Source organism: Lissotriton vulgaris, unplaced genomic scaffold, assembly GCF_964263255.1.
Source record: "Lissotriton vulgaris unplaced genomic scaffold, aLisVul1.2 SCAFFOLD_1234, whole genome shotgun sequence".
In the NCBI taxonomy this organism is placed as follows: Eukaryota; Metazoa; Chordata; class Amphibia; order Caudata; family Salamandridae; genus Lissotriton; species Lissotriton vulgaris.
Genome location: NW_028245833.1, coordinates 351,903 through 377,288, shown reverse-complemented (window position 1 = coordinate 377,288; position 25,386 = coordinate 351,903). Strand labels below are relative to the sequence as shown.

Here is a 25,386-nt window from a genome sequence, read left to right as displayed (position 1 = left end):
AGAGGAACTCGCCTCCCCAGATGCCACTTGCTGCTCAACAACAACAGAAAGACTAGCAGCACCAGATGCCTCATGCTGCTCTACAACAGGAAGACTAGCAGCACCAGATGCCTCATGCTGCTCTACAACAGGAAGACTAGCAGCACCAGATAACCCTTGGCGAACAACAGCAATGTGAAGCTTTTTGGGCGCAGCCTTTACCACACTTGCCTCTTCCCGACGAGAAAGTAAGCGAAACCTTAAGGACCTAGGCAGCCGCTCAGATGGCTCTTGCCTCTCTACCGGCACATCAATGTCCCTCTCTACCACAGGCACTTCATCAGCACTAGAAGAATCATCATCCGATGAAGAAGATACCATGCGAAGAGAAAACTCACTGCCTGAATCTTCTGCAAATTCCTCATGCTCCGAATCGGAGTCAGTGTCTGGACCATGCTCAGAGGAAGTCTCAAAAAGCAAACTAACAACGTGCCGAGCAGTCATTCTGCGAGCAGCCATTATCCTTGCTATGCAAGAAGACTACACACACAAGTGAACAACAAGCTACACTGTGCAAAGTACGAAGTAAACAAGGTAGAGTCTTCACGCAAAGAACAACACACTTTAAAAACAATTCAAATCTAACAAAATATAAGAACACTCACCAGCACCTACTCTGCTGAAACACAGCAAAAAGAAAGGAAATCCCACTAGAAAGAAAAAAAAGTATAGATTAGACAAAGTACACATCAAGCAGCAATACAAAAAAAAGTTAACAATCAACAACCACAAAGCCACACAAACAGCAATAACTAGACTTTTCAAAAAAACACATTCATCTAGGGAAAGTAGTACAACATTTTTTTACTTACCAAGCACATGCAACTACACAAGCTGCAAAACCAGCAGTAACTGAACCACAACCTACACCAATAGCAACAGCAAAAGCCTGGATCAAAAACAAAGAGGAAATAAAAAAATTAATACTACATTTCACAAACTACATAACAAATAAACAAACAACACACAAATTTACCCACAAAATCACATCCACACAGATGGGCCATCAAAAAGGGGGGGGGCAGAAAATCTAAGTTAAAAATCCAACCCACCAGGAAGCGACCCTTGCAAAAGGGGTCACTTCCTACAATCTAAAATGAAATCCCTGGTGCTAGTGGGGGCATTTCCACCGCACAAACGCAATGCTGTGCGCAACCGTGAGGCTGGAAAGAGACATCAGGAGAGAGGAAAATCACTTGCCTCTCCCCTGATGCCTCTTTGCGGCCCCACACCCCCAAGACTCTCAAAAATAAATTAACACCTCCAGGCGCAGGAAGCAAATGGCTTCCTGACCACCTGGGAATCCCTGAAGATGTTGCACATGCTGTGCGCGCTGACGTCATCAGGGATTATCATGGGGAGGGGGGCAACAGAATTACTGTGGATAACAGTGATGCTGGACAGAGGCACTTGCATCCTTCACTTTCACAAGCTACATCCAAAAACAACTCCTATCACCAGGAGCTCCTTTCACCCCATCTGGTGCTCTCATCTGTCTGTGACCATTCATACACATAAGAGGCATGTGAACACGCACAGAAGACCCCCGTTTGGCCCCGCCCACCAACTAGCGGAGTGCACCATCTTCCCTAAATTTACCCACTATGATGGACAGCTTACTCAAGGAACCTGTGCACACATCGGTGCGATGGCATAGTAACTCACACGGTCACTGGAGACAAAGCAAGCGCTCGAGTTGCAGCACAAATTCAGGAAAACATTCATCAGCCCAAAAACATTTGTGACCTTCCCACTATGATGGACAGCTCACACAAGGGACCCCTGCGCACATATGTGTGATTGCATAGTAAAGCACACTTGGACACTGCAGACAAAGATGGCGCTCGAGTTGCAGCACAAATTCAGGAAAACAATCATCAGCCCAAAAACATTTGTGAGCTTCCCACTATGATGGACAGCTCACTCAAGGGACCCCTGCGCACATCTGTGTGATTGCATAGTAACGCACACATGGACACTGGAGACAAAGATGGCGCTCTACTTGCAGCACAAATTCAGGAAAACAATCATCAGCCCAAAAACATTTGTGAGCTTCCCACTATGATGGACAGCTCCCTCAAGGGACCCCTGCGCACATCTGTGTGATTGTCTCCAGTGTCCATGTGTGCGTTACTATGCAATCACACAGATGTGCGCAGGGGTCCCTTGAGTGAGCTGTCCATCATAGTGGGAAGCTCACAAATGTTTTTGGGCTGATGATTGTTTTCCTGAATTTGTGCTGCAAGTAGAGCGCCATCTTTGTCTCCAGTGTCCATGTGTGCGTTACTATGCAAAGATGGCACTCGAGTTGCAGCACAAATTCAGGAAAACAATCATCAGCCCAAAAACATTTGTGAGCTTCCCACTATGATGGACAGCTCACTCAAGGGACCCCTGCGCACATCTGTGTGATTGCATAGTAACGCACACATGGACACTGGAGACAAAGATGGTGCTCTACTTGCAGCACAAATTCAGAAACACATTCATCACTATGATGGACAGCTCACTCAAGGGACCCCTTCGCACATCGCAGCGATGGCATAGTAACACACACATGGACACTGAAGACAAAGCATGTGTTAAAATTGCAGCACAAATACAAATAAACATTCATCAGCCCAAAAACACTAGTGAGCTTTGCCTAGGCAGGACAGGTGTGTTATTTAGCCACTTCTGATAAACACAAAAGTATACTTTATACATATATATACTTTACTATATGCCCTCAAAGCTTTACCAAGGGAGTAATTGTAAAAAAAACCAAGAAAGTGGCCAGGATGCAACCATGCCTCACTCCTCTGCTCACCTTTAAAATTAGCACTGTAATTGTATTTTTTAAATGTCCCCCATCAGCATTTTTTTACCCAAAAACGGCCAACACAAAACATCAGATGCTCGAAAACAGTTCATATTTTATGTTCCCCCAAAAAGGGGAGCGACCCTTCCCCAAGGGGCCGCTCCCCAAACAACGAAATTGCACAAAACATCAAAAAAAAAAAAAATACCTAGCATTCCAGCTGCACGATCGCACGATCGTGCAGCAGGAATGCTCAAAAGTGGCATCGAGGGAAAGGAAAAGCCTTTCCTTTCCCTCGATGCAAGTTTCAGGACAATCCCACCCGCCCCCGCCGCAAAACTAACCTGTTTACCAACGACGCGCAGGAAGCAAATGGCTTCCCTGCGCGTCGGTAAACAAAAGGCAACCTCCGGTGACGTCAGCGCGCCTCGCGCGCTGACGTCATTGATGACGCGGGCGGGGAGGGCGGGGGGAGGCAGGGGAAGGTCTTCCCCTGCCATCCCCGCAGAAACGAACGAAATCGGACAGACTCGGGGAGAGCGCTGGCGCTTCCCCCGAGGGTGGGGTTCATGACGAGCTGGGCTCGTCATCAGTGTTTGAGGAGGCTACACCATGACGAGCCCAGCTCGTCATCAGCCCCGAAGGGGCTATTTGGACAAAAGTACTTACCTCTGACAACTAGAGACCCCCAGATCAAACAGACGGGATTTGTGAAGTATGGGGCCCTGGGACAGAAAAATAAAAAGATGACAACTAGAGACCCCCAGATCAAACAGACGGGATTTGTGAAGTATGGGGCCCTGGGACAGAAAAATAAAAAGATGTGGCAAGAGGCAAAGTTTCTAAAAGTACCAATTATGGAAGTTATTACAAGTTGTCAAAAGATAAGAAAGAAAGACTTGACGACAGCAAAAGATTACAATCGAAATCAACGTAGTTTGACCCAGTGACAGAAATCTGCAGCACTAATGGTTCTTAGTGTACCAGGTAAAAATAGCCAATCCAGAGAAGTGAAAAGTTAAAATCATCCGCTTTAACTAATGGGCAGGCTCTCTTAGCTCAGGCAGATGAAAAGGGTGGCGATTGATCTGCTCGCCCAAAGCCGCATTGTGGTACTTTGGATCTCCAGGCCTCAGACGACGCAGCCACGTGGCAGATAAATACTACCCACACATCCCCATAAAACACCTTCCAGTAATTTTGCAGTTCTCTGCAGCTTTTATAAAAAAGGATCCTGGAGTACCAAACTCTCTTTCTAATTTAGGACTGGACAATCCTTCAAAACCTTGTTATAATTCCTCTCATTTGCCAATTGTAGTGTCCTGAAATGATTTCCTGTTTCTGTTTGACTGGTCTTTTTATATTTTTTTCATAATAATATGTAAAGTGATCTTCAAGTGGTAAAAATAGGACAGAGATATATCTACCTCACTTATGCATTTCTGTCTGCAATAGTGCTTACAGTGACTGAAGGAATATCCATTGTGCAGTATATCACAAGCCAAAAAGTGTAGAGCATGTGAAAGGGGTGTCTTTTATTAACCCTGATACATGTTTTGGCCCATTGCCTTACAAAAGCCTGGTCACTTGATACTGGCACGTCACTAGTATTAAAAACTGACAAAGCCTGGAGAGTTAGTGAAACCATCTGAAGATCTGTTCAATGCTTCCTCTCAAAACCGGTGCTGGCAAAGCCTAAGTAATTGCCAGTAGAACATTTGATTGATAATTCTTCAAATATACTGGTGCAAGCAAAGCTTGCCTGGGCCCTTAGTCATAGAATCCATACTTTGGAATTTGTTGAAGTGCTCTAATATGGGGAAGAATGAGTGGAGGGTGGAAAGGGTACAGAACACTGCCACCTCAAAGCCCGAGCTTAATATTGGGTTGATGGCACAAGCTAGAGCCGAGAAGACTTAACTGGGTGTTGTGGCCTCACAACACAAAGCTATAAGTCGCTCTGTGTAGCTGCACTTAAAGGAGGGCAGAGATTGCAATGGCACTACAGTTAAGTACCCAGGCATGGGTGTACAAGCCATTTTACAGAAATACTGGGGATCTCTGAGAAGGAGCTGAATGGCCAGAGAAAGACATGTAGACAGTAGTGCCTCTTCGAATGCTCTTTTGAAGAATGGATGATCATCTTAGTGCCAGTTCTTTTAAGGATTTTTAGAAGATGATAGCAGAGTTATTTTGGCCATGACAGGGGCCTTTATTGTTGACATTAAGGGAAATTGCTGTGTTATGGTGATAATACATTCATGACTCCCAGAAGAACATATTTGGGGGGGTCTCAAAATTTGCAGAAGTTTAGTGCAGGACGACGCCTCTTCTATCTTATCATCAAAGTGACATGCAAGAGTCATCTGGAAAGTCACATGATTGAGTTCAAATGATTTAGAGAACCAGAGAAGCTCGGTGAATCAGCCAGTGCAAGGATAATAGAAATCTAAGGAAGATCTGTGTGATGCTTGGACTCCAAGTCCACGTCTGGGCCCATTTCATCAATCCAGAGGAAATATTGTAACTCAGGAGATTTCATGGGCATGAATTTCAACATGCAGAACATCAGGGTCTAAGCAAGCTATCAGGCCCAGTGATCCATGTGGGCAGAAATGGTAGATTAATCTATTTCAAAGCTGCTCTGGGGAGAGAGAGCATGCACTTTCCAAGGTTTCAGCATTTGTAAGAGTTTCAGAGGAACCTTGACTTGTTGTGGATGATGAACTTTCTCAGAAAAACCCCTCAAGTAAATTTGAAGAAGCCCTTTCAACTCCCGCGTCTGTTATGTGGCCTCAAGAGTGTCCAAAATATTCTGAGCTTTTAAAAACTTATTTGTGGAGTTGTTCACAATTTAACAGCCCTCATCTGAACCGTAAGACAGGAGAGTGCTCTGTGTTATCTCTGTCTCCGGAGACCGTAGTATCATTCAGATGTGGCCAAACTGAAATGCCCTCATGAACCCGTGGCTACAGCTGAAGTGTTTGCTGAGAGGCTAGAAACTGGACGAATGTCCCCACAGAGTTCCTTCCCTGAAGACTTAGACCAGCATGGATTAAGGAGGTCTTGGTCGATGAGCCGCCCTAGTATATTGAGTATGGGATTATTGAAGAACCAAAGGAACCATGGCGGTTGGCTTTCTCTAAAGACATTGACATGTATATTGAGAATAGGACATATAAGGGAAATTCATTCTCAGGTAGTGGAAAAGAGTCTAAAAGGAGAAACTCCTATTGGAATACTGAACGGAATCCACATTTTAAGTAAAATGACTAGCCAAACTTGTAATTATTTTAAACATGATGACATTGGTAGTTCGGAATCCAGAACTGTAATCTTTACTTTGTTAGTTGCAAGTTTTTGGGACTCCCGTAAAGCTTGTTGATCCATCCCTGGGCCAGAGGGGCCAGGACCTCTGCTCTGCAGATTCTTTTTAATAAAGAATGTAGAAAGCAGGAATGAAGAGAGTGGAGATGAGGGCAAGTTCCTGTTGAGTGATTTGGCTCTCCTGCTCTCCTTCACACCCTTCCACAACAGGAGTAGTGCAACACTGTTCTCCTGTCTAAGAAATGTCACGGCTCACTCTATTTTATCAGCTCACAGATTATTAGACTTTGTTGCAGAGTCTTTCTATACCCTGAATCCCTAGGCCTGCAGGCCTGCTCCTCAGATTCAGAAGGAAACATGAAGCTATTGGGACGAAAGCCATGGCTAGAAGTGAGCATATGGTGACCAATAGGTTCTGCAGCTTAATAACAGTTCACCACAGGAGGACTGGGACAACTTTATGCCCTTTGTGCACACCATGCATTCATTGCAAGCTTGTTGTTTCATCGCACCATCAAGCTGTAGGACCCCAATCCAGAAACCTAACCGCAAAGTAGGCAAAAATCTATTCTTTCTTTTTTCGTATTTTAATTCATTTAGCAAATGAGGATTATACAATTTTAAAGTGGGCAGCAAGAAAATGAAAAAAAGAAAGGTGGAACCCTCCCAATGATCCTAAGGTGGGAAGGGAGGCAGACTGAACAAATCAGCTTGAAATCTATGTCTGACCCAGAGGATTATGGATTACTTCTGACAAGCTGAATCGATGCCCATCTTCCACACGAGTAATAACCGTTTTCTATTGGCAGATCTAAAGGTGGTTCTAATTGATGAATTACATCTCTTGGGGTCTTTTCAGGGCCAGTGAGCGTATCAAGTTTAATGTTTATTGCTTGATTAATTAAAATCATCTCAATACCCCCCTACATAAAATAAGTGAGTTTCATCTACTCAAACAATTAGAAGTGTCATATATGCAAATGTACATCTGTGCTCTATCTCCCATACATTTTAAATGTTTAAAATTCTGTTATTATAAAATCATTCAAAAAGTATGTTTAGATCAAGTTACAGCAAAAAGGTAAAATTATGTACCAACCAAATTAAAAGTATGGGAATATGTTACATGCAATTATGATTAAGAATCATCAGCTTGCAATAAGCAGCTGTTGACTAATCTCATAAACTTGACTCCTCGGCAAGACAAGATACATGACAAACCCTCCAGCCAGCTTATCACTGCTTGTCTGCTAGAGCGAATGTTCAGGTTGATAAAAATCGCCTTTATGTATTGTCTCCTTTGGGTTAACATGGCTGGACATGCGCACAGCAAATGGGCCAAGGTTTCCTTTTGGAATCCGCATCAGTGACAATGTTCTGAGTTAAAATCTGTCAGCCAAGAAGGGGATAAATCCTTAGAGATATGCACCCCCATCCTGAACTTTAGAAAGCACATCTTCAAATGGGAACTGAAATGGGCAGATAAGTAGGCTTGTGGCTTTGAAGACCTGTATGAGTTCATGACCGTCCATGCATGCCGTCTCTTTGTGAGCGCAAATTTATCTTCCAATAAAGATTTCTTTTTACTTGCGACATTCACAGTTTTGTTAAAGGACGCTCGATCCATCTTGTTGTCCCATGCTGGTTGGAGTTCCAAAGTGGCCAAAGATGTACTCAGGTAACTCCCCCAAGAGTTTGGGGTTTCTTGCTCGTTCTGTGACCTAACTTCGTCCCAGCAGAGTCTGTTTAGAGTGTCCACTTCGGATAACCGGAGGGTGTGGCAGAATTTAATAAAGTTGCTCATTGCCCTGTATTTAAGATCCTGAAGCCCAAATTCCAGTCTTACCTGGGCGGGCGAGGCACATTTTGGCAAATCAAAAACTGCTTTATAAATTTTTGTCTGCAATTCGTTCTGGAAATGCAAATCTTTGCCACACCAGGGAACAAGATCGTATGACAAACTTGGTTGGATTTGTGCAGCCATAACTTTTTTTTTAGTTTGAAGTTTATTAAAGCATAAGGAAGTAAAGACAGGAAATGAAGAAACAGTCATAACTTTTAACAAATGCAAATGGTTAGGGCAGTCCAATTTTCTGCGCAAGGATCTGTAGGTGTAGATCAGGGGCTGGGTCTTTGCTTTGAGGGACATTTTGTGTTCTTTGTGACTTGTGCCCTGCCCGATTATTACGCCCAAATATTTGTATGAACTTTTTCTTCCACATGGGCCCCCTTAACCCTCCATTTGAACTTTAATTTCCTACTGTCAACCAGACGAACGATTTTTGTTTTGTCTTTGTTTATCTCTAGCTGTTCCGAATCCATGTAGGATGCCAGGTTATTTATTGATCTTTGTAGTCCCACTGGGGTTTGGCTTAACAAGACTATATCGTCTGCATATTGGAGGATTGGGAATGGCTTGTTGGCCAGTTTCGGGGGGTGGCAGTCTGGGTTTTCAAAGTGTCGGGCAATGTCCGATAAATACAGATTAAAAAGGCTTGGGGCCAAGACACAGCCTTGCTTCAGACCACTTTGTGTAAGGATACTTCCGGTGGTGCTCGACCCATTTCCCAGCTTGTCTCTTGTCCAGGTGTCAGTGTGCAAGGTTACAATGGCGGTGAGGAGTGCATTTGGTATGCCCCATCTTTTAAGTTTGCTCCATAAATGATTCCTGCTCACTATGTCAAATGCTGATTTGATATCCACGAACAGGCAAAGAGATGGACTTTCCTTCTTCGCGCCTGTTCCGTCAAGAGAGTTAGGGTTGCAAGGTTGGATTGAGTGCCCATGCCTTGCCTGAATCCTGTTTGGAAGCTGGGGATGATGTTTTGTTCCTCCATCCAACATTGCAGATGGTTCAATAGGCACGAGGCGTATAGTTTGGCTTCCACGTCAATCAAGGAGATTAATCTGTAATTCCCTGGCTTACCGTGATCTCCCTTTTTATAGATGGGGTGAATGACAGTCCCCCTCCAGGAAGCTGGGATATTAGAGTTTACATAGATCTCGTTGAAGAGAAGACTGGTGTTAGGATTTCAGACCATAGCTCTGGGTTATTCCTGAAGATTGCGTTTGGAATGCCGTTTGGCCCAGCCACTCCCTCAGACTTTAATTTCTTTATGAGGATTTTTAATTCTTTCTAATTTGTCAGAGGAGTTTGCTCTTCGAAAGAGGAGTTTAAATGGGCTGAATTAGCTGTTGGTGTTGCGTGACTCGGTCCGGCCTGTGCCTCCTTTTGGTCGTGGTGTTGCCTCTGGGGTTGTTGTTCTAGATCCCTCCTTGATTGGTTGAGCAATGTCTTTAAGTGGTCTGTCCAGATTTCTGCACCGATTCCTGCCTGTTGCTGAAGTGTTGGACCCGTTGTTAACATGTTAATAATCCCCCAAAAATCGCTGCTGTTGGATTTTTTGCCAGCTATTAGTAGTTGCTGCCAGATTGATTCTTTATACTCTGAGCGTATCTATTTTATAATAATGGGAAACAGATAATTAAAGATTCAACATTTCCCAATACAAGAACTTCTGATCCACGTACAGAGTAGGTGTTGACGCACATCCAGCGTATTCTGTCTTAATATGGAGACCAGTTCATCAAGGCATTTATCCGTATTTGAAGCGGTACTGCAAGGATCTGACTCAACATACTCATAACAGCCTTTGTGAATCAGTCCCATAATCTTTAAACTATCCCCAAATTAATGTTTAGATTGGCCCATTAATGTTTAAGATGTGTAAAACTCTAGATGCCACGATTGCTGCATTACATTTAATTCCTTAATCTATTTACAATGATACAGATATTACCTCAACAAAAGGCTAATATTGACAGCTTGATTGCAAAGGTGAGTAATTGTTTAACATATTTAAGAACAAAAAGCCCAATTCACAAAACCATTTGCCCATCTAAATATGATTTACTCAAGTAAATGGCTAGATGTACAACTTTAAAATATTCACAAATGGTGACCTGGCACACACAAATCATGTAACTTTTACACAATATTACCGCATGATTCGGAATAGTTTTGCAAATTCCAAAAAGCTGTCGATTTACAATTTCCTTTCTAAGTCTGGCCAAGAGTTTCTTTTATACCGATTACAATATCACTTGTTAATAGGGATTATGCAAATCCTTCAGATCCTTTTCTTGAATAAATTGGTGCTGTTATCACCCGCTCATCCACTACGGAACAACATGGTCCTTTAGGGATTTAAACAGGTGATCTACAGGCTACGCAGAGATATGAGCAAGAGAAACCATTGAGGGATTGAATCTAGTGTCCTCACAATAACAATCAGACCTGTGCAGCAGGTACCAACCCCTCACCCAACCCTTCTAGTGAAGCAAATGGTATGCTAGGGGGCTGGAAGGATCCTCCAGGAGCATTTTGATGACTGGAGATCAGTGAACTTCCAAAATGGTGGGACTCAAGGAGCGGCCACGAACAGTGGTGTGGCGCATAAATACCCTCCCTAAATCACCTGTGACAGTGGTACCAGCCAATTGGAATTCCAAGATCTTCAGTAACTCCAACATGGATCTCCCCTGCAGAAATCTGGTTGACGGAATCAGTCGAAAACTCTATGTGAAACTTCGGGTGAGAATTAAGAATTACCTGGATATTCTCGCCTGGAATTGTTGATTTCCCAATACTGTCTTTTTCAGTGATATCTCAAGGTCTCAACTTTATTACTGTTACCCCTGGAATTGGTATCTCCGGGGTGACGGGAGGAGTGGATAGGTGCGTGTGCAAAACTACTGGTTAGTAATCTAGGGACATTGTAATGAAGGCCTCTGTGTCAGTTTGTTATCTCCTGATCATTGTACATGCTAAGGGCGTTGTACATTAGAGGTAAAAAGGTACGGGCTTTTTTTTTTTTTTTTGACGACAGAGTACTAGACCACAAACGTGAAATAGTACCCTGTCTGCAGATCTCTGATACTACGCCGGCGGGAAATGTTTGACTGACGGCCTGACTTACAGCGGGCCATTGGTCAAAGTACCTCAGAACAAATGGCATATGTAAGGTAGACATTCTGACATCATGTTTCCTGTTATAGACCACTAGGGATAATCAGGACAACATGCACAAAATATTAATTGCTGGGGCTGAGCGAAGGGAGGTGCATCTGGAAAGAGGTTTGTCCGTTATAATTTAGTTTCAGGACAACCAAGCTGTAAAGCCCTGTCAGTCATTCTGAGCCTGTCCGGATGGACTGAGGCTTACCCATCGACAAGATTGCCGAGCATATTGTTGGTGGACCGGTGGTGTTTGCAGACATGAGGTTTAGGAAGGCATAGAAAAGGCACTGTAAAGGATATCCTACAGGATAGGAGAGCCAGGCAAATTCAAACTCTAACACATATACCCTCCCCCCCAACACCCAACACCCAAAACCCAAAATGTGAAGAAACATTTCAGAACAGAGCCTCTGATTCCTGCCGCCTCACACAGCCTACTCAGCAGCAGCAGGTGGTGGGTATCAAGAAGACTGGTTCATTCTTAGGCAACGCGTGTATGCTGTTACCAGAAATGTACGTCAAATTGCAAGAATATGCCTAAGACAATGTATTTTCATTATGGTCAGGGAGCTCTCCAACTGCAATATGCTATTTGGCTCCAAAAACTTACCGTTGGTGGGTTCTGAATGTCACTAATAATTTAAGTATAACTTCAGTCAAAGGTAGCAAGTGAATGAGATAAAGAGGGGACACTGCCTTCGTTTAGGATTCTTGTGTCTTTTAGGGCTCCCCTCGACAATGCCTTCCACAGTGGGATGCAGATGCAGGAAGGAGAATGAGGCGAAGGGGGGTGAAAGGAGGAGCAGAGAATATATCTTAACTATCGGGTTCTGTTTGCAGGTAACAAGGGTGCAGTGGGGGCCTCGTTTATGTTTAATGGAACCTCATTCGGCTTTGTGAACAGTCATCTGACCTCCGGAAGTGAAAAGAAACTCAGGTAAGAAGTAGTAACCTACCATCTACAAGCTGTCTGTGCTGATTCCCCTCGTCTGATCTGACTGAGTACCTGTTTCAGAACTCTGTCATCCACTCACAGACCGCTTCTCTCTTTCAGAGTCTTCCCAGTGGAGGAGAAGCATAATCTTCTGCTCTCATTTCCCTAACTAATGTGTTGTCCCGTTCTCTAACTTCATCACTCTGTCTTCTCTCTCTCGTTCTGCTTCTCTCTCACGGTCTCACTCGTTATATTTCCCTCATCCCTCATTGTATCATTCATTGTTTACTTTATTCGGTTTCAGATAAAGAAAACCATAAAAGTATAAACATCTAAAAAGAAACAGTGCATATTACAGATTGATTGTTTGTTAAAATCAGCACAGTGATTCGTGTTGCAGATTACAAATTTACATTCAAGGTTTTTCAGTTAAAGAACATATAACAAGAATTAAAAAATTCATCAAATCACAGAATTACAAGTTATTTCTATGTCGGATACAAAAGTTTAGGAACCTAGCTATATTTATGGCAAAAAGATCAGATTCCAGAAATTGAAGAACCAAGAGTGCGGGTCGACATTCGCGTAAACCCAGGATTTTTAGGATAGGTACTAGCTATCTCTTTCTTGGTTCAATATAAAATTTACAAAAAAGGGTTGTATGTAGGAGCGATTGAGGGGATGAACCGTCTAAGGGACAGTGACTTAGGGAGTGAGACTAATCATTGACCGTTGGAAAGGTAACAAAACGGTGGAAGATGTTAAGTCTAAATCGGGTCCATAAAAGTCTGTCAAAACTGGATAGTTTCCAAGTTAAATATGGCTCGATTTTTAAGGGATGTTTGGGTTAGCAGAGAATGCTGCACAGAAGTTTTATGTGCTTCAGTCAGCAAACGAATGCCTGCTAAATGCGTTAGGCAATGACTTTTTAACGTCTTCCTAGGTATCGCAGCCATTTCTATCGGGGAGTGATAGTATTTCTGGAGCCCGAGGTCAGATAGGAACCTCCTAACGTATTGTAGCCACTTAATCTTGTTTACATTTTCAAGAGTGACATAGTCTGTCACTACCGATTGTGTAAAAGATAACTTATTTGATGTCCAGAGACGGTGCCGTAAGAGAATTAGCTGCGTCCTAATGATGTCGGAAATGTATGGCACACCCAATTCTGAATGGCAACTGAATGTGGCCGTACTTTGTGGGACTGCGAGTAGGAATCTTAAAAAACTATTTTCCACCTTTTGAATGGCTTCTACCTGTGCATACCCCCACACCCCTGCCCTCCTCCCTCATTGTATCAAACATGTTGATGGTTCCTCCACTTGCTTTTCTTCTCCAAAGTTGGAAAAAGTAAGAAATGAATTACACATTAAATAAATCAATTCTGGCGGTCAAATAGATTGCGGTTTACCTCGTAAGCATTGTGTTTTTGCATATAGAACCATAAATGTGATGAGAATATTTTGCAAAATGGTTTGTCATATGTAGCGTCTCGAGCCAATATGGGCTACGGAGAAGGTAATCAGAGCGTCAATCCCTTTTAGTTCATAATGAAGCCATGATGAATAAGTATCAGATAGTATAGTGGGTAGCTGGAGGTATAGTGTCTCCAGCATCAGCCATTAGAGAGGAAGACAAGGTCTTTCCAGCCTCACTATCATACAAGTTCCAGTTATAACCATGTTCAGTATCCAAAGCAGACCAATGTTTTTATTCTCCCCCATGACAGTCTTAGCTTTTAGTGTGGTCCATTAGTTTCCAGGCTTCTTTGCAATTGTTCATTTAAACATATGACATATACATATGTTACCCTCAGATTATCACCATTTCCAAGAAAAGGTATAGGGTGTCCCTCTATATCAATGATAGAGTGAATTTTCAAAGTCCCTAGACCATATTACTACATCCTACAACCACCTTGTTGTGGCAAATAAGTGCATTTTTGCATGTGAGATTGCCACTGTATGGCTCTGCATTCCAGTAGCTACCGCCTGGTATAAACTAGTTCACCATGTACAAATTATCAGGGCCGGCTTTAGGGCAGTGCGACTGGGCGTTGGCCTGTGGAGGGGGTGCCTATCTCGGGGGGGGGGGGGGTGCTGTATTTAGCAATAACTTATGATTGGAGAGATGAGGGGCACTTTTGCACTGTGGAAGTGAGAGACTGAGGAGGCGGTCATGGGGTATGGGGTGCCAAAGATGATTGTTGCGCCAGGCGCCACCAGCGCTACAGCCGGTCCTGCAAATTGTCCAGAATGCCAGGATTAGTACTGTAACTGACACACATAATACATGATTCTAACCAGGCCTTTAATTGCAGTTCAGGTGGAAACGGGAATTTGAGCCTGAATCAGGATTTCAGTCTTTCTCCACAGGTGACCAGGTATTTTGTAGCTCACACCGGGGAAAAGCATGCATTATTCCCCATTCTGACATGAAGAATTTAGATTGGGGAGGCAATACGTTTGTATGAGTACTTACTTGGTGCAGTATTAAATCCCAAAATCCTGTGTAATGAGGACCCTGGAAAGGAACTACTTACACCAGTACTGGACCGACTCCATTAGTTATTAGTGAGAGTTGTGTTATTAGAAAACTGCTAAGGCTAGTTAGTTCATGTTAATGCACCTAACACATGAAGAGCGGTTTGACATTAAATATTAAACTTTGTGAGCGGAGATTTAATTACAAAATACTTCTGAATAACATGAAATTCAAGAGACATCTTTCTGATTTCCTGCCAGGTTGACACCTGCAAAAAAAAAGAAATGGCATTGCTTTTAGTAAAGTCATTAAAACACATCTATTTTAATTGGCTTTTCGTCAAGACTAAATCCTTTTGTAATTTCCAGTGACTAAAAACATGATGTATGTACTGGAAATAATAGAAAGGAAAAGAGAGAAGAAGGCTTTGAACTTAATTGTAATTGCAATTGCATTTATATAGCGCATTCTACCCCATACGAGGCGTCAACGCACTTTTTCAGCAAGTAGTACACTACACTGCAACCCAAGGAGGATTAGTGGTGAATTAGTTTAGGGAGATATGAAATTAATTTGAGCGTTGGACATGCGTTTTTTAGATGTGCGTTTGTTATTTGGATTGAAAATGGATAGTGGAGTAATAGAAGAGGGAAGGGTTTGCATTTATACAGTGCTTGCTACCCCTGGTGAGGTGTCGAAGCACATTTTAGAGGGTAGCACACTATAAGATTGATATACAGTTGACTGTGGTTATAAAAGACCGTACACCATCTTTAGGCATACAGGTTATATAGGATAAGGAATGATAAAGGACCAGGGATCTGCAGAAAATTGATATGGTTTCTAGGAAGTTCTATCAAGAACTAAGTACATCTCAACAAAAGGTTGCAGCATTAGATCCAACTGGATTCAAGAGAGAAGTAAAATGACCATGTCTCAAACTGATTGACGTTGTTCATCCTATAGTCCCTATCGCAATCGGAAAAGTTAAGGAAACTAAAAGTTGTGTCCGTAATGGTATGATGATGGATTCAACCCAGATCTGTGACTGGGGGTGGGTGTCTGAAAAGTTTCATCGCTCCGTTCATCATCTTCTTGTGTTTGAGCTGTAGAAAATGCTCATACAAGCCTCCTCTCCAATTATTTGTAAATTGATTTCATCTGGAAGGCTAGGTTATCTCCAAAATTGTGGGAAGCTGCAAAAATAGTGATTTTTCCTCTAAAAAGGAAATCCTCCAAAGAAACCTTCTGAATGCCATCACACTTTGTGGACAAGAACTGACACGGACATTTGTAAAGAGCAGATCTTCCTAGGCTAGAAGCAGGACCTTCTTAGTATGCAGGTACGGCCTATCATTCCCAGAAACAACACTAGAAGCCACAATTGCACTAGAAGCCTGAGACTGCTGTAGAAACAATCTGCAGCAGAAAGGTAAAAAAGAGACACAGGCCAGGAACCCAAAGAGACGCATGCGGAGCTCATTAAGAAGCCACGACTGTGGCCGCTACCTCGGGCGGCAGCAGTGAAAAGGTAAGGAGAAACTCTTTACACTATTTCACCTCTGAGACTGACTAAATATACTCCCAATTTAGTGTTGAAATGACATTATTGGACTGTATCTGGCTGGGGCACTATAACTCATATCAATTTTGCAGCTTTCATTACAGACTGGTCTAAAACCTCTAAACAGGACTTAGCCTCTAGATACTTTCATAACTACACGAAGAGAAGTAATCCCCCTCTTCCCAGTTTTATTTGCCCTTTACTTGGAAACTCCTTTGGCTACAATATACGCAAGCAGAGCAATTCTGGGACCTAAGTGTGGAAGCATTGCTAAGAAGTTTTCTTTTTATGTGGAAAATGTATTAATATACACCTCTAATGTCAATGCTACCTTACCAGCAATTGAGCAACTGGCACTACTGTTTGGAGTTGAATGAGGGTATAAAATTACTATTGAAAAAAATCAAGTTCTTTATAACAAATAGACCAGCTCCTTGGTGCTTAAGTAAATAGAAAAGTTAGAATATCTGAAGATTTAGGTGGCAAGGAAGTATGATAATCTATTAAAATTTATTTATGCAAAACTGCTATAAAGTGCTCAAATATTTTTTTTTAAAAAGTCAAAATCAGCCTCCGATGATGGTGGGTTGAATTATTCTGGGTTGGATGACTTTGCTTTACAAAGTGCTTTATTTATGTTGAGCACTTCCTGTGTATGACTCACCATCACACTTCACAGGCCTCCACAATGCCATTTCATTATCCATTTGAAATCATACAAACCTAAACAAGTTCTCAAGATTCTCCAACGTCTTATTATTTGTAGTGCTAGTCTCTTACCAATTTTCAATGTTATTGTTTGGCAGCTTTAGGTAGTGTTATAAAATCCTTAATGCAGCCTGACTAGTTACACATTTGTGGATATTTAGATGTGCCTAAAGTGGGACCTGTTGATGAATCACATGGACCCTTGCATGCACCCAAACATCAGCAATAAGATGTGATCATCTTATGGAACACTATTGTGAGACATGTCAAGGTCCTAAAGCAACACAGGGTTAGCCCACGTGGGTAATGCGTCTCTTCCAATTGTATTTTCAATTATTGGTAAAGAAATGTTGGATAAATTCTAATCCACATTTCCGGTATTTTATCCATTTACAAATCTGCGGGGCTTCTTCTTCACCATCCCTTTTGGTTACTATTCAATTATTAGCTCCATTATTATCATCCCTACGTCATATTCTTGACTTTACGCATGCTTTTATCCAGTGTTATGTATATTGTCCCATTCTGTACAATGGAGTGTGCATATCTGCTCAACTTTGTATCAGTACTTTTTGCTATTCTCTATTTGTATGTTTTGAAAATAAAAACTGTTTGAACACAAAAAAGATATCTTCAGTTTTGGAACTTATAGTCAACGCTGTATTCAACATCATTCTGCCCGCGATAGTGCCTAATGCACGAGCTGAGTCTTAGCAATAACCATAAGAAAGACATTTCGCAGTATAATTTTTTCTTTCACTTGTTACATTTTCACTTACCCTGTCATTCTACTGGGAGGCTCTTTGATGCCTGGTTCACATAAAACATGCCAAAAAAGGCATATATGAAAACAAATAAATAATACTTCATAGCTCAAAAGTGCCTTTTGAGTGAATGGTATGACTCCCTTTTATCTGTCACAATTTGAAAGTATTGAATAGTTTTGCTTTCTCAGTACGACTAAGGTGTTAGAGTCCCTCCAAGCACTGGCATAAAATCTTACAGCATCCAAGTACAAGCTTTTTTATTGTTTGTTCTCATTATACTTTCTCATCTTTTGTTCTCCCTGTGCACACTTTATCTGTAGTTCACTCACTCGTCTTTGCTCTCATTCTGTTGTTTCCTAGCTTTTTCACACATTTCATTTCAAGCTACCCCATTTTCTCTTTACCTTTCTCAGTCCATCACTAACTATTGTATTTCTCTTTCCTTCTCCTTTTTTTCTCCCTGTCCCCCTACCACTTTCTCACTTGTTCTCTTGGGTTGTATGACAGAAGCACACATGGCTCCACTATGTGGCCCCAACAACTAAGGCATCGTAACCATGCATTCCTTTACTACGCATGCCTTTACCACGGGGATATCCGTGGTAAAGATAACTACCCAGCCCCCCTGTCCTGCTCATTAAAACCCGGCCCCACTTACTATATACTACCCCAACACCCAGACCCACCTTTGAGCCCTAAAACTGCCCAATGCCTGAAAACTCTTCCATCCCCTGCACTGTGTCCTGTAACCCGGCCCTCTTGAGCCCTAAAAACAACCCAGCCCCCTGAGCCCTAAAACAACCCAACCCCCACAGCCCAAAAAACATCCCAAGCCCTAAAAACAACCACAATTCCCCTCAAGCCCTAAAAACAACCCGACCCCTAAGCACTAAAATCATCCCAAGCCCTAAAAACAATCCTGACCGCCCCTGAGACCTAAAAATAACTTGAAACCCTAGCTCTAAAAACAACCCTAACCCCCGAGCCCTAAAAACAACCTTGAGCCCCAAGCCCTAAAAACAACCTGACTCCCCCTGAGCCCTAAATACAACCCCGCCCCCGAGCCCTAAAAACGACCCCGCCCCTAAAAAATGACCCCCACCCCCTTCAAACCCGGCCCCAGCCCCACTTACCAGATTGCTTCCCAGAGCTCTCTCTCTACCGATCTTTCCTCTTCCTGTGCCCACACATACGCACATCTAGACCGTGCACTGCCTTAACCACTCATATGCATGGTTAAGGCAAGTGCGGTTCCATTTTTGGGGAAACAGCACGTGTGGCTCAGCCCGCGTTGTAAAGGCCGTTTCCCGTTCTCTCTATCTTTCCTTCTCACTCACTTGCTCTCATGTTCTCTCTTCCTTTTTCTTCGTCATTCCCTCCTTCTATCACATCTACTACCTTCTGGAACTCACTTCTCTGCTGTCTCTCTAGACGGAACCAGAATTACCTCAACATCCTGCGCTTCCTGGTGCTCGGAGACAAGAAGATGGGGCCCTTCAACCTCACCCACCGCTTCACACACCTCTTCTGGCTCGGAGACCTCAACTATCGTGTGGAGTTACCCACCTCAGTAAGTTACACATCTGGCACCCCTGCTGCATTATGTCAGACTTTCGGGGATTCGATGTTGGAGGGATCTTCGGACAGAGAGAGGATGAGCTATGTGTCATCAGCATAGGAGATTGTGTTGAGTCCATGTGATCTGACGGTGTCAGTCAGAGGGGTCATGTACATGTTGAAGAGGGTCAGACTGAGGGATAAGTCCTGTGTGACTCTACTGACGATCTTCTTGGGCTGTAAGGTGAATGGAGGGAGACAGATCCTTTCAGTTCTGCCAGTGAGGTATGAGGCAATCAATTTTAGGGCATTTCCTTGAATCCCGATGGGGTGCAGTCTGTTGATCAGGATGTGGTGGGAGACAGTGTCAAATGTGGCGGACAGGTCCAGGATGATGAGGGCTGCTGTTTCCCTGCGGTCCAGTAAGACTTTGATGTAATCTTTGGCCGCGATCAAGGCTGTCTTGGTGCTGTGGTTAGCTCGAAAACCAGATTGGGAGGGGTCCAGATGGTTGTGGTCTTCCATGTGTAGGGTGAGGCACTGGTAGATTGCTTTCTTAAGGACTTTTGCTGGGTAGGGGAGCATCGGGGTGGGCCGATGGTTTTCAGATCGGCAGGATCGGCGGATGTTTCCAGTTTTCTGGGAAGGAGGCCTTAGTGATGGAGGTGTTAAGGCCTTCCTGAGCTTGTTGCCTATTGTCTTACTTCTGAGGTTGAAGACGTGGTGGGGGCATGGGTCTGATGGTGTACCAAGGTAGTAGCCAGAAAAATAAAATACCCGACACTTTGAACTGTGTCCCAGATAGCACTGAGCAAGCAGGTGAGGCAAGCAAACTTGGCAGTCGTTAACGAGATTGCTCACTTTCAGGAAATTCAGAAATTACCTTCATTCTCTCAATTCTTCTCTCGGTCTTTTGCCCTTCCTTTTCGCCATCCTTTTCCCATGTAACTTTCCTTCCTTTTTATATTCTTTGTTGTACTTCTTCATTTCCATCCATATTTCACATTTTGCCTAACCATCCTTCCTTCTAAACCTATTCTTTCCCATCCCTGCTTCTTTTCATACTTCTTTGACGTATTCCTTCCTTCCTTTTTATCAACAATCTCTCCGTTCTTCTTGCCATCTATCCACCTTTTCATCAATCCATCCTACATGTTTTCTTTCCTTCCTTCCTTAACTCTATATTTTTTCTTCATTTCTTCATCCCCTCCATCCATCCATTTCCACATCCATCTTTCCAGCCATCACTCCTTTCTGTCTCATTTTTATCTATCCTTCCTTCTCTCGATCCTTGTCTTCTTCCTTCCTTCGACCCTTTTGTCTCACCATCCATCCCTCTCTCCTTACTTCTTTTTGTCTATCATTGTAGCTTTCACTTTCATCCAATCTTCTCTTCATCTTCCCTCAATCCTCCTCTCCATTCACTCATTTCTGCATTCATCCATAATTCCACACATCCATCATCCTTTCCTTCCTCATCTCCACCTAAACTTCTCTCCATCCATCCATCTCTGCATCCACCCATTCTCCTGTCCAACCATCTCTCCATCCAAACGTGTTTCCATCATCCCTCCATACATCATTCCACCCATTAATCCTTTGTCTCTCCATCCTTGCTTCTCTCAATCACCCTTCCTCCTACTGCAAGTAGCCCTATTATGAATTCGTTGGGGAGCAAAATCAAAGGAGTCATAAATAAATGTTTGAAAGAACTGCCCAGTGGCATCCACCCCTGCTCAACCAGCTCAAGTGGGGGGTTCATGAGACAGCTGATGCTTACATATGTTCTTTCCAGGCTTTGCTTCTCAGGGTTCAAAGGTGATTCTTGGTGCATTGCCTCTCTGAAACCAGTGAACAGTTGAATGTCATGAATCAGCTGCACAATTTGTTTCTGTGACAACCCAATCAACAATAATCTCAATGGCGGCTGCCAGCTATGGGAAATGGGGGAGCGGGGGATGGGCAAAACGCCGCTGCCAGTGTTATGGCATCCAAGTGGAGAGGGGGAGGGATGGAAGTAGAGGGCAGGAGGAAAAGTAAAAAGAAAAATCACTTATCTGGCTTGCAGGTCCTTGTTCCTCCGAGTCTTCTTCTCCACTGCAGCAGGGGTTCAGCCAATTCACCTAACCAATCCTGGCACTGCTCTTATGCTGTGAGAGAAGCACCAGGATTGGATGGAGCGGGTTGGCTGGACGCTTGTTCAGGCCCTGTAGGCCTGTGCTTGGTCGCCATCCAGCTGTCTAAGATAGCGAGGTGGAGAGTTTCAAACTGCGCATGTCACTTTGGCTGGCGCAAGACAGCAGGCCAAAGTGACATGCACATTTTGGAGCATCCCGCCAGCCACTGAGTTGGCAGCAGAAGACATGCCCAACATGGGAAAGACTGGCAGCTGAAGTGCGGAAAGTGTGCACGTTGGAAAAATAAAATGGCAATGAAATCTTTTCATTGCCATTTTTTTCCATGCGAGGCTCACAGCAGGCAGGGACTGGGGTGGCGACACTCCTCTGCCAAAGTAAAGAAACCACCACTGAATAATTTGCTGCACTCTGTCCCTCACAAGTTAAGGCAGGGGACCATCCAAAAATAAATTACCCCCCACTTTCAACCCCGTTTAGCATGACCTTAAGTGAGTGAACATTGGAATTGTGCAAGCCCAAAATTATATAGGGGGTTTTAAGGAGATGGGCTTTTACAGGATAGTTATTGAAGAATTTAGAAAAAAGAGCCTTACGTTTTTCAGGAATTTGTCTAGGATTGGCAAAAATCTTTAAAAGTCTGCTTACTGAGGCTTCATGTGACTACGAAAGAGGTTTGAGCACTGCAAATTTGATAATGTCACCCACACGACACTGTCTTGGAATTGCGTGCATTTCTTCACTAACGTTCATAGATCGCATGGGCCCTCGTGTGCCTCTTTGGAATCCATTGTAGCATGTTAACAGATGCCTGACAGCTCATTGCCATGTGGATGATACTCAGTACAGGAAGGTAGATTCTACTGCACATCAAAACAAAATATACCAGATGCATTGCATTGTTTTAACTGATTTTGTTACCCACACGTTAGGGATTATATGATGTAAAAGGTCTCACTAATTAGTCATTTGTTATGGCTAAACATCCTGTGGAAATATGGCATGGTTCATAATGTCCGAATTAATATAAATGCAGAATATCCATTTATAATTGATTCTTTCATAGGGATTATCATTTGCCATGCTGAGAATATCAAATGCAGTGATAGTCAAAGTGTGCTAAAATTGTCAGTGTATATAATGGTGGTATGGTAGGTAGGTTAATAGATTTTAAAGTTTTGATATTCACAATTGCAGTTGCTAGCTTTTTTAATACAATGCATGAACTGTGCTTTGTTCTTGGTGCCAGGTTTAGGATGCCCAGCTTGTGGCGCTTAGTGGCTTTTCTACTGAAGTTAGCCAGAGATCAAATTTCATCCACATTTGGGGGGAAACATCCTTTACAACGAAATTTTTACCACGCAGTGCTCTTACAACTCAAGTATTACAACGAAAACCTTTACAACGCATTCCACTGGGGGATGCTCTAGGATAGGGAATAGTTTTAATTTACTATCCAACACCTTCCCTAGTGTCAACGGGGACTGGAGTTGGAATAGTAAATTAAACTATTCACTATCCAACACCCCCAAGTGTAATGCGTTGTAAAGGTTTGCGTTGTAACAGCATGCATGGTAAATGCATGCGTTGTAACGTCATACATCCACATTTGGGCTGGTAATTCCTTCAAATGGGGAACTCAAGGCACAGGCTTAAGTAACGATCAGCTTTCATTTGTTAAATCTTTTAATGCTCTAAAATGTACTCATGATAGACATGCTAAGCAAATGCGTGAGGTCTTAAGATCGGATCTCACGTCTTGTAATTTAATTTCGAGTGAGGTCATAGGTAGTGACGCAACTTCCTGTAATGTCACTTCCTATGATGCAACATGCGATGCCACGTGCAGTGATGTCACTTGCATTCTGATAAGTTGGTTAGTCCCCCCACTTCTTTATTGAGGACTTAATATTAATTCAAGCATTCCACTCATCACTATTTGATCTCACTCTTTTCTACTAAGGAAAGCAAGAAAGAAGGTGGCAACCTGCTTGAGCGAAAGCCGCTCCCAAGTGCCCCCAAAGTGGGATTAGACGACTCAATTTAAAAAGGGAACACATGAAACATCATGTTAACATCTGCCCCAAAAGACTGGTAAAGAAAAACAACGGAAACATTTAAATTGAATGATTTTCCATGTTAATTGTGCTATTCTGTCAGACTTTTAACCAGCTCTCCAGGGATAGCTGATCAGTTTAGGTAATCAGTTGTGTTTACCTGTCTGTGGGATTCTGAGACAGCCCATCAGGGCAAGTGATCTACATGCTCTAAGCACACATACTGATGCAAGTGACACAGCATAACATACACACACAAACACATACAAACACACATTGCACCCCAATATAAGAATATAAGTATGGCATACCTATATCCTATTTTCCACACCAGTTCGCATATGAGAAGCAACATAAATCACTATTTACGCATATATTCTGCAGCGGATTATTGCTGTGTTTTATGCTAGATAGAAAATCAAGTAATTGTCTGTGAAAATGATATACAATCTCCCACTACATATGCATTTTGCTCCTTTGCACAACCCAACCCTTCTGACTATCATGTCCACGCAACATTACTAGGCAGCATTCGATGTACCTCATTGAAGAGTAGCTGGATGATAAAAAAAGAGGCATTGTGACCTAGGTATGTTCTAAAAACAGCTCCCTAAAAAGCATGGCTATTCTTAATAAGGAGTGTGCTTCACAGAAGCCTATGGTAACCAACTCAGGGTCACTAATTCCGAATGTTTGGGCAGGAATGTCCTCTGCAGGGCTTTGCAAGCATGCACTCCTGCCATAAATTAGTTAAATAGGATTTGTCACTGTAATCCTGCTTTTTTATGCCCAGTGTGCACAACTATTATGCAAGCGTGCTGAGTTGGGGCCCGAGTAAGGCAGTAGCGTAGGAAGGGGGAGGGGGGCCCATCCCCGGCTGGCACAAGTTTTGGGGTGGCGGCCTCTCCCGCCTGCCCTTACCTGCAGCTGTCACGGAGGAATCACCAGCACCCCCCCCCCCCCCCCCAGTTCTTACATTCAGTTGCTGCGGGCGACAAATACAGGGGGCACCACGGGTGGCAAAAGGCCTAGCTATGCCACTGGAGTAAGGTTTTGAGACCAACAGTTGCTCTCTGGAGGTGCACACCACATACACCCTCCTTGCTACATGCTACTACTGTCCAGGCATTGGCTTCTAGATGCTTGGTGGTGGTCGCAGCATTACATTTTTGAGTTGATAGTGCCATATAGGAAATCTTTTCTACCTACTCCTGGTAACAACCGAGTAGCCTAATGACCTTCCTCTGTAAAGATAGCATGAATCGCTTTAACCAGGCCCTCTTGCTGATATCCGTGTGTGTGGGATGCGAATAACTAGCGTATAATGTGATTGATAACATGAATATGATGCATTTTGGATTGCCCAGGTAAGGCAGTGCAAATGTTGGAGAATGTATGACATCCTTAAAGACTAGCAAGGGGAAATGCTGGCATTCCTGAGGCTTTTGAGATACACTACACGTTCATTTGTGGGGGTGTAGATAGGCCTGCTTCGGGAAAGGAGCAGTGACTTTCAGCAGGAGTCTCCCTGATTAGTCCTTCGAAGTACGCCCATTACTTTAGGTAGAGAGTGTAAGGAGGTGGTGACAGTGGTCTCTTTTGTGGTGGAGGAAGAACCTTTGGTCTCGCCCAGAGAAGCCACTCATAAAAGGTGGATGGCTGACAGCCAGTGGCGTAGCAAGGGGGTGGGGGGCGGTCCACCCCAGGTGGCATGAGTTTTGAGGCTGCCCTGCCCCCCCCCCCAGCTCGTACCCTCGGCCTTTGTGGCAAATGCAGGGATCGCCAGCAACCCCCCCCCCCCCCCCACCACTCTTACCTGCTGCCATCACAGCAAACGCAGGTATCGCCAGCACTCCCCCACTCTTACTTGTGGCCGTCGCGGGCGGTAAACCCAGGGGCCGCCACTGGCGGGAAAAGGTCTAGCTCCGCCACTGCTGCCAACTGCAAAGTCTTCACTCCTCAATGTACTCTTGTTTTGGGTGCTCCATTTAGAG

The 25,386-nt window shown here is 43.4% G+C and overlaps 1 protein-coding gene across 1 annotated transcript in view; it reads left to right on the top strand.

Annotated features, from left to right (window-relative positions):
* The window catches only part of INPP5D (inositol polyphosphate-5-phosphatase D), a gene marked incomplete at its 5' end in the record, with an annotated part of 480,457 nt that overhangs the window by 248,119 nt on the left and 206,952 nt on the right, over positions 1-25,386 (top strand). Inside the window, 2 exons of the mRNA XM_086949164.1 lie at positions 12,027-12,123; positions 19,075-19,213. Coding sequence (XP_086805290.1) covers positions 12,027-12,123; positions 19,075-19,213 — 236 coding nt within the window. The remainder of the gene's footprint in view (positions 1-12,026; positions 12,124-19,074; positions 19,214-25,386) is intronic.